The sequence below is a fragment of the Engraulis encrasicolus genome, chromosome 13 (genome assembly GCF_034702125.1).
Source record: "Engraulis encrasicolus isolate BLACKSEA-1 chromosome 13, IST_EnEncr_1.0, whole genome shotgun sequence".
Lineage (NCBI taxonomy): Eukaryota > Metazoa > Chordata > Actinopteri > Clupeiformes > Engraulidae > Engraulis > Engraulis encrasicolus.
In genome coordinates this window covers 49,993,197-50,008,196 of record NC_085869.1, presented here as the reverse complement: position 1 = coordinate 50,008,196, position 15,000 = coordinate 49,993,197, and the positions used below count along the sequence as shown (strand labels likewise).

Genomic DNA, 15,000 nt, shown 5'->3' with positions numbered 1-15,000 from the left:
GTGTGTGTGTGTGTGTGTGTGTGTGTGTGTGTGTGTGTGTGTGTGTGTGTGTGTGTGTGTGTGTGTGTGTGTGTGTGTGTGTGTGTGTGTGTGTGTGTGTGTGAGAGAGAGAATGTTTTTGATGTCTGTTCCCTCGGGTTCACCTGCAGACAGCTGAATCTGATAGGGATTCAGGCTGATGTGGATTTCTGCTTGTTTCATCAGATGGCTCTTATAGCCTTGCCCTGCTAACCAAAGCCCACCTCTATCGCACACATACACACTCATACACACATTCCTACTCTGACGTACAGTACACACACACACACACACACACACACACACACACACAGTCTCTCACTCTCTATCACACACAAGCACGCACTCACGCACGCACACACATACATATTCACACTCGGCTGTCCTTAGCACTACAAACAAACCAGTCCACCATGAAAACAAGCCAAACTTTTCACTGCTGACGGCAGAAGCGGTTGGTATTTGAAACGACCCAGATGTGTGCCGATACTGACTGCAGGTCAATAAACCTCTTTTCATCCCCACTCTATTCCCCAGTCTGACTGTCTGGATCTTTCAGAACATACTTGTTGAATCAATGATTGCAACACCAATATCGGGCAACTGTTTTACACATTTTGTTTTTGGGAGCGGAAAAAAACACAGCTGTGTGATTTTAAAATTTTTTATTGGTGTCTAGTTTGGAGGAAGACAAATGTCGGCACCATTTGTTTGAGGAATTTCAGAAACATAAAAAATTGGGTTTTCAGTGGATTGTGAGATTGAGATGATGAATTTCACCTTGTTTTGAGCTCAGTATCGCATGCACACATTGAATTATCTTCTCATTAGCATTTCTAACCCTGAAACAAACTGTGAAAAAATACACATTTACTTTTCCATTTCTAGACATGCCTTTCTCCATTTCACACAAAGGACTAAGTGTGGACCTTCACTTCAAACATGCATGTGTTTTCTGCACTTGCCTAGTTGGATTCCTGCTCGTCTTCCCCACCCATCTTCTTTCCCACACAATAGATGCTGCAACACGTCAGTTCTGGTAAAAGCAAACAAAGCATGAATCTTGTTTACCGTAAATGAGTTGGAAACGTGTCTGATCTGTTTGCAAATGTTTATTTTAACATAATTGGCTGAGATTGGAAACGGACAGAGAGCATTTGTGTCCAACCTCTTTCCCTCCTCAGCACTGCAGTTGTAGAAATGAGCCATGAGAGAGAAATATTGATTAATTTATTATATTAATCAAAATAAAGTTGTCCAGCAGCATAAACGTCATTTTGATTGAGTGATCATCACTAGGGTTGTGGCTCCACTCTGGCTCTTACACCAGTGAGTCTGGATCTTGTCTTTAGCAGCTCAGAGCACTCCAGAGATTTGAAGCCAGTTAGGACAGCTCTCCTCCCTTTCACTACCATCATATACAGCTATTACAAATTTACACAATCTACATTCATCCACTTGGGTCACTAGGATCGTAACTGTTCGCAAAGGCAGTAGGGCCATAGAATTAGCCTGGCTATCGCGCATGCAGGTTTCATTGAGACTTAAGTCTGGCCTGGCAAACTATCTACAACATTTCTCAGCGGGAGAGGCAAAGGATGCTTCTAGCTCTTGTTTATGAAATGCCTCCATATGGTATTAGTTGAAGTTTCAATCGCACTACCTATTCCTTCTCTCAACTTCTAACTGAAGTTGTGCGTCTTTGCAGATGCCCAGTATTGATTGCTTCGGTTTTTCCGGAGGATTTTGAAATATGTTAGATGTTTTGCCTGGCCAGACTAAAGTCTCGAAGCGACTTGCAATCGCAATTGCCAGGCTCTATCACGGAGTGGGAGTGTCCTCATCCTTAAATAGTCTTTAAGCTGCTGATAAAAATTCAGTGACCCTCAGAAAATTCCCTTCACCCCAGCGGCAGACACAACCTCAGCACTGGTAGCAATAGGCACACACGCACACACACACACACATGCACACACACACAAACCGCAGACACACACACACACACACACACACACACACACACACACACACACACACACACACACACACACACACACACACACACACACACAAACCACAAAAACACACGCACGCACACACACACAGAGAGACACACACACACACACACACACACACACACACACACACACACACTGTGTGAATGAGAACATCACTGTCACTTTACGCCGGCGGTGATTTTTCTCCCAGTGTCTCGTGTCTCTGTGATGTAGCACAGGTGAGCGGCCGGAATGCCAAGCAGGTCTGAACCACGCGTGCACGCGCACACACACACACACACACACTCACGTGGAAAGACGCACGCACAGACACATACAGGTACATGTATCAACACAAACACACTTTGTCTCTCTCCTCATCTCTTCCCTTCTTTCTCTTTTCTTTTTTTATGTCTTTCTTTCTCTCTTTCTTGCTCTCTTTCTGTCTTTGCGTGTTTTTTTCTCTCTCACACACACACAAACTGTGAAACTCAGACACACACACACACAGATGTCCGCACATTCACACTTGCAGGCCAAATGAGCCCCTGTCCTCTTTGTGTCTCCATCAAAAGTCCCCCGCAACTCCCACCCACCCACCAACCCATCCCTGCCACTCCCTCTCCACAGGTCCCCATCCACAAGCTCTCTCTTTTCTCTCTCCTCTCTCTCCTCTCTCTTTTTTCTCTCCTCTTTCTCCTCTCTCTCTCTCGCTCTCTCTCTCTCTCTCTCTCTCTCTCTCTCTCTCTCTCTCTCTCTCTCTCTCTCTCTCTCTCTCTCTCTCTCTCTCTCTCTCCTCTTCCCCTGTTATTTATATGCCACTGCTAGGTCAGACAGCTTCACCCCACTCCCCTCCCCCCCTCTCTCCTTTTCTTTTTCTCTCTTCCCCGCTGTTTCTTCACCCCTTCCAACGTCTCATCTCATCTCCCAAAGAGGCATTGTCTGCATACCTATTAGCAGATCTGATCTGTGTTGGCTTTTTTTTGTTTTGTTTATTTGTCTGTTTGCTTTTTCTGTTAGGGTTTTTTTGTTGTTGCTTTGTTTGTTCACACATCTTGTCTTTCATGTGCCATTTCAACACACCATCAACACACAGACACATTCAACACACACGCGCTCGCGCACACACACACACACTCACACACACACACACACACACACACACACACACACACACACACACACACACACACACACACACACACACACACACACACACACACACACACACACACACACACACACACACACACACACACACACACACCTAAAGCTACGCTCCTGAAAAAAAAATGGCCTCTCTAAGATAATTTGAGCCTTTCATCACGTCTTCAGCCGTGGAACCACAGCCGTTAGAATACTAATAAATGAGCTGAATGTGTAATTTGAATGTAATGGTTCTATATGATGGGTTTGTTGTTTTCTCCAGAGAAAGGGAGGTGATTACATTCATGTCAAGCTCTGTGTGTGTGTGTGTGTGTGTGTGTGTGTGTGTGTGTGTGTGTGTGTGTGTGTGTGTGTGTGTGTGTGTGTGTGTGTGTGTGTGTGTGTGTGTGTGTGTGTGTGTGTGTGTGTGTGTGTGTGTGTGTGTGTGTGTGTGTGTTCTGCCCTGATGTCCTTGCATGCAGAGATAATTGGACTGTCTAACTTTCAGCTGTCCACTGGTCGCGGTGCTGAAAGGAAAAGAACACTGACATTAAGCTCTGTCCTTCACACACACACACACACACACACACACACACACACACACACACACACACACACACACACACACACACACACACACACACACACACACACACACACTTCAATTTACATTCACACACACACTTACAGCAAAAGCACTCTTGTCAGTTGGTGCGATGAATCATCAACAATTAAAAGTAATTACAGCAATAAAAGCCAGCATGTCTGAGGTGCCTTGGCTCTTCCCAATCAGCCCACTACAAACACACACACACACACACACACACACACACACACACACACACACACACACACACACACACACACACACACACACACACACACACACAGTACAAGCGTGTGAGGAGCTGGTGTGGTGTCAGTGAGGTAAACGAGATGTCTCCTTGGCCCTTAACAGCTCCAGCTGTCTGTCCTGGCTGACCATGCAGAGGGCACTGCACTGGAGCCATCAACACAACACACTGGCACATCAGACTCATATCAGGCTCTTTGACCATTTAAACGTGCACTGTGTAATATTTTTAGCAGTTTCTTTCCAAATGTTACCTTTGTCATGAATACTTACCACCACCATTAAATTCTAAGTATTCATTATGACAGGGGAACATTGCACTTTTCATACATGGAAAGGTGGATCTTCTCCATATTGAATTTCCAGAAATAGACACTTTTAGCTGCATAACTAATTGTACTTTGGTCGTACTAATAAATATTCATTCATTATTTAGTAAATAGTAATGAAAATATCAAATTTGGCAATAGGAACCACAGTTTTAATGAGCAGCATAGTGGCAATACCTGTTCTGGCCACCATCCTACACAGTGCACCTTTAACATCTGCAACTGCAAGCAGAGGTGGGCAAAGTGAACGCGGAATTAATTTATGGTGTAAGTACACCACACTAGCATATTACATGGCGATTACAACAGTTATCACATTGTAGAGGAGGTGAGGTGGGTATATGTGGTTGTTACTGGAAATAAAATGAAAACCTAAAAAGAGAATCCCCTGATTTGATTCAACTAGCGCAGAATCAGGTACATTGCCGTATATTAACTTAAGACCAGTCACTCAGTACTTTACTTGTGTTAGAAAGAAACTATTGGGTTTTGTTTTTTTCTACTTTTGCATTGGCTATTTGACAGAAAGCAACCAAATCAGCTCCATGTCCTCAAAGAATCCACAGATGGGCAGTCATGGTTAAGCGGTACGGGCTTAGAAATAATGGAAGCAAGGATAGAGAGAGTGGTTAGAAAACCATATCGAAAGACTTACATCACATGCGAATGCCACGTGCACCTGTTGGTTTCCAATGGATTGACGGACTGACCAACATAATGGCATGTAGAGTTTTGTGCACTCATGCGACTAAAAAGAAGACAGCAAAATGAAAATGGACAACACCAAGAAAAGGACAGTCTGGGAAAAAAGATAGAAAGGGTTGGAAGCGAAGAGAGTGGTAAGGGGGGAAAACATGAGGAAAGCAATTCAAAACAAAAGACAACAAAAACGTGTTTTATCGCAAAGAAATGTATTGTGGGAAAAAGTAGCAGTAGGAAGGCAGTGTTTCGCGTCGGTAAACAGCAAAAGAGAGACTTTGTGATTGGATGCATGCCCTTTCCTATTAAGTGTCTGCACCAAGTGCCTGTAAACACAAACAACAGCGAAATGAGAGTTTAGCAGCCTTACCCTCAGATGCTCCCCATCCCCCCCCCACGCCTCACTCCTCACGGACCTCTCCTCTTCTCCACTCCTCTTCTCTACTCTCTACCTCTCTCTCCCCCACTCCGCTCTCCCCCTGCACCCTCCTCCTCGTGGAAACAGCTCCACCACTCTTCTCTTCTCCTCACCTCTCTCTCTTGTGCATGCACACATTCCATCCCCCCCGCCCCTACTCTTCACAGAAGGAGCTTCACCTCTCTCCTCTTCTCCACTCCTCTTCTCCACTCTCTCTCTTCCTCTCTCTCTCTCTCTCCTACGCTCCACTCTCCCCGCGGAAGCGTTTGATCGGATTAGCCGCCCCGTGAGCCGGAGCGCTGCTCACTCATTAGCATTCATTGGCTAGCCACTGACCCGCGCCCGCTACCACCTCTGGTTCAGCACCGCCTCCCCTACACCTCTCTCCTCTCTTCTCCTCCACTTCTTCTACTCTCCTCCACTTTGCTCTGCTCTCCTATCCTCCACACTCCTCCTCCACTCCCCTACACCTCTCTCCTCTCTTCTCCTCCACTTCTTCTCCTCCTCTCCTCCACTTTGCTCTGCTCTCCTATCCTCCACCCTCCTCCTCCACTCCCCTACACCTCTCTCCTCTCTTCTCCTCCACTTCTTCTACTCTCCTCCACTTTGCTCTGCTCTCCTATCCTCCACCCTCCTCCTCCACTCCCCTACACCTCTCTTCTCCAATATCTCCCTCTCTCCTCCTCCACTCTCCTCTGCTGTCCTCAACACTCTCCTCCGCTCTCATCTCCTCTCCTCCAGTACTCTCCTTTCCTCTCCTCCCCTCCCCTACTCCACTCTTCTCCCCTCCCCTCCACCACTCTCCTCACCTTTCCACCTCTCCCCAACATTCTGATCTGGTCTCATATACCATTCTCTCTCTCCCTCCCCTCCACTCTCCTTTGCTCTCCGCCACACACTCCTCTCCTTCTCCTCTCTTCCACCCCCCCCCCCACTCTCCTTCCCTCCATCCTCCTTCCTCTCCCTCATCTCTTCTCCTCTCCGCTCTGCTACCTGTGCCTGACGCGCCTCTCTCCCTTGCCTAAATTGATGAGATGGGAGGGAGAGGCCATGCTGAGTGCGGTCGGTGTGAGGTGCGGCGTGGTGCGAGGTGCGGCGTGGTGCGGTGCGGTGCAGTGCGGAGGGGGCCAGCGGGCCAGATAAACACAATTCTATTAACCCCACGGAGACGCCGGCCGCCTTCACCTGGGCCAGAGCCACTGAGGCCCTGATTAATGAGACCCATCTCTCTCACACCATGTGTCTCCCTCTGTCGGTGTGTGTGTGTGTGTGTGTGTGTGTGTGTGTGTGTGTGTGTCTTTGTCTGTGTCTGTGTCTGTGTCCTTATGTGTGTTTGTGTGTGTTGTTGTTGAGTGCAGGTGAATTAATGTGTGTGTGTGTGTGTGTGTGTGTGTGTGTGTGTGTGTGTGTGTGTGTGTGTGTGTGTGTGTGTGTGTGTGTGTGTGTGTGTGTGTGTGTGTGTGTGTGTCTGTGTGTCTGTGTGTCTGTGTGTGTCTGTGAGTGCTTGTTTCTATCTTTGCCTGTGAGCTGGCAGCATATCGAGCAGTCCCATCCTGCCTTGTCTGCTTGTACTCATTGCTCCTCTGTCTTGCTTTCTTCACTCTTTCAGCCATTTTATTTATTTACTTACCTGTGTTTGTTTATTTTGTTTTTATTTCACTTGGTTGCTCTTTAGAACGGTTGCCAACCCTCTAGACAAATGAGCAGTAGAGTAGTTGTAAAAGACGAGCAGCACTCAAAATACGCTTAACTCCTGTGAAGCTCCTAAACTTTATTTCCAAGAAAAAGGAAGCTTGCTCGAAAACTTGCCCTAAACAAACTCTCAAACATGAAAACTCTCAGTGGTGGGGTTTTTTCAGCATTTCCAGCATTTTGCATCCTCTTTCTTTACGTCTCTCACACTTCCCCTACTTTCTTTTTCATTTTTATTTTGTTTGTCAGTCGTGACCCACCGTGACGTTTCGTGTTTTTGATCTCCTGCACGGGGCCCTCCCAGAACACCTTGATGACCCAGCATGCTTTGCTTCCAGTGATCGATCCAATGCGGCGCCCTGCGTGCGGCCCAGCCCAGCTAAAGCTCGGCTCGGTGGGCTCATTGATCACCAGTGCACCCCCCACCCCCTTTGCTATCTCAGTCCAGACACCACCACAGCGCACCATGCCACAGCCCACCACCACCACCACCAGACCCTGCACACCACACACAACAACAAAGCTATTTTGAATGAAGATGATGAACAGGCTGTCTGAGTTCCATGGGGTCTGCTTGGTTGACCTGCTTATTTTCCCTTATTTCCCTGCTATATTTGGAGTCTCTAGCTTGCCGTGACTGCAGATGAGAGAGAGAGAGAGAGAGAGAGAGAGAGAGAGAGAGAGAGAGAGAGAGAGAGAGAGAGAGAGAGAGAAAGAGAGAGAGAGAGAGAGAGAGAGAGAGAGAGAGAGAGAGAGAGAGAGAGACTGTTCAGTTTCTTCCTGAAAATGATGCTACTGCACAGTCACTTTAGCTTCCCTACGTTCAGCCCTTTCTATTCAGAACCTCTGACAGTAGTTCTTGAATGGCATTTTGTTTTGTCGTTTATGCACATCATATTTTTTCTTGTTTCGTGTTTAACCTATTTCATCCATCCTAGCCTATCGGCAAGTAAATGTGCCAAAAAAAGATTCCGTCTTAATGTCGAATGAATTTCAAGCATGTCTGACTGGGTGTAGAAAGATGCTAAAATACTGTCACCCTCGGCTTCTCACGAGAGCAAAAGCAGCTGGATGAATGCTGAGTCGGTAGCGACGTGCTCTCAGTCCTAAGGGCAGAAACTTTCTCTCAGTACCGGAGCGAGATGCAGTCTCCTCCTCAGCACAGTTAAATAGGAATCTATGATGAATGTTCTGCTTGCGCGCTCTCTCTTTCTGACTCAGTGACAGCCGTAACTGGGTTGATTACGTTGAGTTGTTTTTTCGGAAAGTTTAAAGTCAGGTTTTTCCGCAGACTTTCCTGAGTGAGCACAGAGGAGAAGGGCCTCATGAAGTTATAATGTCAAAACGGGTCTCGGTTTGTCTCTCTCGGCTGAGATATTTCTGCCAACGCAGAGAAAGCTTCTTGGCATTTGAAAATGGGGTTTATTCTCGATGTGACTGCCCCGGTTAAAGAAAAATTACAATACACAACAACAAATTGAGTTGGAGAAGACAAAAAGGCACAACAGCTGTTGAAGCATTTGGCAGATGCAAGCTGTGCATCTTTCACCACACATCAAACCCCCTGTGCACTTCAAAGAATTCTGTTTTTAGCAGAGTGCTCCCAAGTCTAATCGTCCTTTTAGCCAACCAAGGCCACGGAAATCCTTACACAACACTCATGTCTCCACACGCCTCTTCACTATTGAGCTGCCATTCAGGATGAACCTGGCTGAGACTGAATTGTGTGATTGTGAATGGTGTGCCAAAGTTTTGAAGCACTTCGAGCTGGATTCTAGGAATTGTGCTATGATCTTCTTCTTCTTCTTCTTCTTCTTCTTCTTCTTCTTCTTCTTCTTCTTCTTCTTCTTCTTCTTCTTCTTCTTCTTCTTCTTCTTCTTCTTCTTCTTCTTCTTCTTCTTCTTCTTCTTCTTCTTCTTCTTCTTCTTCTTCTTCTTCTTCTTCTGTAGCCCCTTACCAGGCACCGACCCGCCGCTGGGAGGTTGTAATAGTCACTGATAAAAAAAAAAAAACTTACTACACCACTATGACAGTGCATAATCTTTTCTTACAATTAAAAAAAAAAAAAAAAAATTGGTCATTGCCATTCTGGTAACAGCTAATCTATAACAGGGGTAGTGTCTTAAGGGGTTAAAGTTTGTATAATTATATCATTATTATTAACATTATTTTGTCTTTGTTTCCTTTTTCTTCTTTTTCAGATACATCCTGGTTGAACTGGTGTCTGACGGGCTCCTGTGTCTTCAGCCTCATCCTCGTTCTCATGTTCCGAGAGTCCTACGACCGCCTCTACATGGATGTCTTTGTGTCTGTCTGAGCAGTGGATCGATTTTACACAAGGAGGATGGGAGCCCCCCCCTTTTTTAAAAAAAAGAAGAAAGAAGAAGAAAGAATGAATGATGAAGAGATGGACTGGAAAACTGTTTTGTTTTTAGCGCCGAATTGCACAAAGAAGAGGAAACTGAATAGAAACAGCAGGACATGGCGCTGTGTCTCTGTTCCTGGTTTTTAATCGACTTCAACCTTGTGAGCGGACATGCTGCGTGGGTGTGATGTTCTTGTTGTTGTCGTTGTAAGCATATGTAACAACATTGACCGTTGCTTTTTTGTGTGATATCGATTGTGATGACAAGGGAGGAAAAGACGAGCTGCAAGTCGTCGACTAGCAGTGTCGATTAGCGTAGACGTCTTACCAACACTGAGATTTTTTTTCTCTCTCTCTGTCTTGATATCGTTTTATAATTATTAATGTTATAGTTTTATATATAAATATTATGTAAATGTAAATATATAAACATGATGATGAAGGTGATGACGGTGTCACCTGCAGGTTTTGGCATGAGGGACTTCAGTTGTTTACAATGTTCTTTTGTATTGGGCGAAAGGTGGAAGTTTGTTTCATTTTTTATTGCTTTTGTTTGTTTGTTTAAGTCATAGTTGAAGTACGTAGTAGACAGACCCACTGGTGCCCCCTACTACCACATAACTATGTTAAGTCACGCTGCTGATGATATCGACACAGTCTCAAAGCCCCCCCACTCCATCATATGTTGACATGATGGCCAAGTCTCAATGTACTGCCATGCAATATACTGACATGGCCGCCACATCATGACTAACAAGGCTGCCACTGTTACAAGCAGGTTTCAGTGACGGTTAAGTGCAAATTAAGGTTTACACTAGGTGAAGGATTAGACAACCTGGCCTTTTGAGTCATAATGCGACCCAAAAGAGGGGACATTTAAAGTCCAAAACTGTATTGAGCCTTGAGCATATGTACTTTTGGCCGCATACATTGACGCACCCTGTGTGAGACTGGGTTGGATAATATAGACCGCCACACATCCTGCCCATGGATGGTGGCACCATGGTAACCAGGTAGCACTCCATGGCCTCTGCTACCCATAACCTCTGTTGCTGAGGAACGGTTCCTGGGGAGGTGCTGGTGGTGCTGGAGAGCTTTTAACGACCTGTGAGCCAATTATTTTAATGGCATACGGCTCCAAGTTCAGCTCCCCTTCCTCCCACTGCCCTCTTTTACCAAAATGGTCAAATGTGGACCCTTTCCGATTCCCAGCTGTGTGATGCTGGGCTGGAAATTAGGTTAGTCGTGATTGGCTGAAGTTGAGGGGAAGTTATTTTTTCCCCAGTAACATGGGCTATGTTCGGACATGGACTTACACTTGACTTGGCTTGACTCTCACTTGAACATGCAGGCATCCAACAGCCTATTTAGTTTTATTTATGTTTTTTTTTTGTTCTGCTAAGATTAATTATGAGTTAGACGTTTTAACATTTCCACTGGAACAGGGACACCAGTGAACTACAAAACCTCACCAATGCACCACTGTAGTAGGGTTTGAGATGACATTTCACATGATGCTAGTTACTAGTCGTGGAACTTTTTCTCTGCAACCTCTCCGGTTCTCAATGAAGCCTAACCTTAAACTTGTGCCAAGCATGTTATAAACTGTTTTTTTAATATGTATATATAATGAAACTCAGTTTTGATACATTTTGCTGTACTTGTTCATACCGATGTTTATTTATTCAAGGGATTACAAACACTAATTCTGCCAGAGTAATTCTGTGGATAACAAAAGGACTGTTAAATTTTTCAACACACCATGAGGACTGTGTATGTCTATGACAAAGGACCCGCTCCGTTCAACACAAAGAGCCAGCCAGTCTGCTCCAAGTAGCACAGATGACCCTGCTGTGACCGCAATGCACAGAGTTCACCAGCAGGGCGCGCTGTGTCCAGCAAACCAACCAATGAACCAACCACCCTTCACCTTCAGCAGCGACTTCAACCTCTCTTGCTCATGTCCCCTGTCACGTCAAAGCATCTGATGAGCCTTGAGGCTTCTTTCTTTTTCTTTTTTGTGTGCGTTGAGGGAATTCCTCCTGTAAGCTGTGACCTCGATTCATTGATGAGACTTTTCGTGTGTGTGTGTGCGTGTGCGCGTGCGCTTGCGTGCGTGCGTGCGTGCGTGCGTTCTTGCGTGCGTGTGTGCGCACGCAGAGACTTTTTCGAGGTGTACCCCCTGCTGTCCTTTGGATCCTCTATTAAGTTGTTTAACCAGCTCCCCCATTCCATCATCTCCCCATAGACACACACACACACACACACACACACACACACACACACACACACACACACACACACACTAGCGCACAGCCTTGCCTACTGTGTCTCCACAGGCTGGCCATATTGGGGACCCCTGGCCTTTGAGGCTTGGCAGGGTACATGCTGCTTGGGGCAGGACGAGGCTCAGCCCAGGCCTAATGAAATGCGTACAACTGGGCAAAGGGTCGCTCCTGGCCCTGTCCCAGCACCCCTGATTAAAGCACAGAGCTTCAAAGAGAACGAGAAATGAAGAGAGAGAGAGCGAGAGCGAAAGAGAGAGAGAGAGAGAGAGACCTCTTACCCAGCACGAGAACAGGGTTGACTGCGATTGGTTAGATGTCTTGCCGAGGGTCTTCAGAGAGATAGTTTGCACCACATGGACTTCACATGACCTGTTTCTTTTAAATACCCTCTTTAAACGGGGTTGAGTAGAGTGTGGAGGAGGTGGGATGTTTTTAAAAAGTGATTGAATGGTGGTTGGCGATCTTTTTTTTTGTCTGCGCGCACCCCTACCTCTGTTCTTTTCATGTGCTGTGCTACATTAGAACAGAGAGAAGGGAAGAGAGTTTAATAATGCCCCATGCAAAACAATTCCACATTGTTAAAAAAAAGAAGAAAAAGATGGTATGTCTTTTTTTATTTTAATGTGGTTAAAATATTGCCTTAATTAACCGTGACTGTACATTTTTATTCTTCTCCTTTTACCCCCTCCTTTATACCTCCTGTCCTTCTTTTCCTCATTTTACTTTTTATGTTCCCCCTCTCTTGCTGTCCCTACCCCCACTGTGATGAAGATGAACACCCTCGACATGCTGTGCCGGGGTCATGTGAGACCCTGTGCCGGCTCTGTTATTTTTTGTGTTGTGCCGTGTTTCGGGATCTCCTTGTCCCCTTTTGCACCTATTGTGAGGGAAGATGTACGTCAACAGTTTTTTTTCTCTGCACCTTATTAAAATGACTTCTTTTTTCATAAAAAATATAGTCTGCCTGGCCTTGCTTTCTCTGTAAAAGACAACTCCACAGCAACTGCTGCAAGAGACTGTGCGTCAACATGTTCACGGTGGAAGTTATATTTACAGTATATCATCAACAATGCACTTCTTCTGTGGGAAATGTTCGTGCAAGCCTCCACTACTTCGGTTAGCAGGGCAACGTATAAAAATACCACCACTCCCTTGAAACAGCCTTCGAATTGCGCTCATCATTGCATACTTAAACAAACACATACACTCGACTCCAATAGGTTCGCACAGCACAGCACAGCACAAACACGCACCTCCCATGATAGAAACAAATCATGACCTTCCACTTGAGCGAGTTCATGTGTTGCAAGCACGCCATGTCAGAGTCAACAGCACTGCAGCCCTCACACCACACTCTCTCACTCTCACACAGACACTCACCTATACACAGCCATCTTTCTCTCTTAGCTTAGAATGGGGTCATTGATAGGTGCGCGTGTCTGTATGTGTGTGCGCGAGCGTGTAGTATAGTAGAGTATAGAGTAATGTCATATATTGATCCCAGGGGGAAATTAAGGCATTAAGTTGCACACATACATGCATTAATACTGACATTGCACACAGGTATTACACACATCATTGCACATATACTATCCTTATATAGCACACTTACATTCATCCCATGTATGTTGAGACCCGAACCCTGCCTCAGCTCAAGACACATTGCTCAGTGCTACTTTCTCCGTTTTCCTCAAAGGGCAGTAAATGCTCCCTTTGCCTTACAGAGCCAGAGCCCGCCAGACATCTTGTTTCTCTCAGCCTGCAGATGTGTAACATGTGTCCTGTGGGACAGTGCTGAGGAGCACCGCTGCTGAGCATCTTGCACAAGTCTAAATGTTAACCTGGTGCCAGCCTGCCACAGAAGGATTCCAGAACATTCTTGAACATTCCGGAGCATCTTCTCAGCAGTGTAACTGGAACAGCTCCATGTACAACTGGCACTACACGAGTCAAAACGAAAACTCGACCGGTATTTTACAGCGTGTCTCAGCGGTATTGCAAGGAGATATGGAGAGAATGCAAAATGTGGAGACTAATGCCTCTTTTCCACTGCCGGTTTTCTGGTAGGCCTACAGCTCGACACAGCACAACTCTGCCGCCACTCTTTGTGCCTATTTGAAAAGCAAAAAGTGGCGGCCGAGTAGCGTTGTGTCGAGCTGTAGGCCTACCATAAAAAACGGCAGTGGAAAAGAGATATGGGTGCTGCAAAAAGGCTATACGAGGCAAGCATATTTATAGGCTATAGTACATCTCATGCTGGCAGTTCAGCGCGCTTCACACAAACACGTGCAAAAAAAGAAGAAGAAGAGATAAAAACAATGCGGCCATTAAAATGCTATGATTAAACGTAAACAGAATAATTACTACTTCTAATCCCTTTGCTGCCTGAGAGGAAAACAACAGAGCTCCTACAACAACCACAGTGGGGATGTAGCCATGAGGCCCCTTGTTACCAGCTGAACCTTTTATTTACATGTTTTATTTTTTTGAAGAACTGAAACTCATCAAGTGAATTGATCTGCGCTATGCGAAGTGTTTGTTTGGATGTGGTGCTTCATGCAAGAATGTGGTGCTTCAAACAGTCCTTTGCCAGCACAGGAGCTAAGAAATAGAGCAGACAGAATAGGCTACAATGTATGGAAAATATACAACTTAGAACACTATGATACAGCCTTCCGTTGTCCTTCACTGCATTTCGTTTGCTGTGGTTTCAAAGGGAGCTATGGCTATGTAGAAGCCCAAGAAAAAGTCTTGCTGAATATGTTTAAATAAAGGCTTCTCTTTATGAAGAAACAGAAGAAACTGTAGAAACAGCCTATCCTTCCTGTACTAACTTTTTTGTGCTGCTCAGACGGTGGAAAGCTCAAAACGACATTGGAAATGCGAATATCTTTGAATGCATCACAGCTTTGACAATGTGTGTACCTTTCTTTTATCAGACCTTGCTTTTTCCTTTTCCTTTTTTCAATGTGCTGCCACTGGCAGTGCAACAATAGGGCTAGATATTGCCAATACAAAACACTGTGCTTTTTGAACACTTCAACAGTCATTCAAGTCTGTCCAAAGTGTTTTCCGTTTTTACCTGAGTTTGTTTACCAGAGTGTGTAGACCTTCCAGGCTGCAGTCTAGGGGCCCCAACCTAGCATTGCAGAATTGCTGAAATACACACCATTGAGTGAATTAGTCTATCATGTT

At 45.4% G+C, this 15,000-nt stretch overlaps 1 protein-coding gene across 1 annotated transcript in view; it reads left to right on the top strand.

Moving 5' to 3' along the window:
• slc49a4 (solute carrier family 49 member 4) overlaps window positions 1-12,745 on the top strand; it is a 72,340-nt gene extending 59,595 nt beyond the window's left edge. The window contains exon 9 of the mRNA XM_063214202.1: window positions 9,354-12,745. Within this exon, the coding sequence (XP_063070272.1) occupies window positions 9,354-9,469 (116 nt within the window). The 3' untranslated portion in view covers window positions 9,470-12,745. The remainder of the gene's footprint in view (window positions 1-9,353) is intronic.
• Window positions 12,746-15,000: the final 2,255 nt, after the last annotated feature.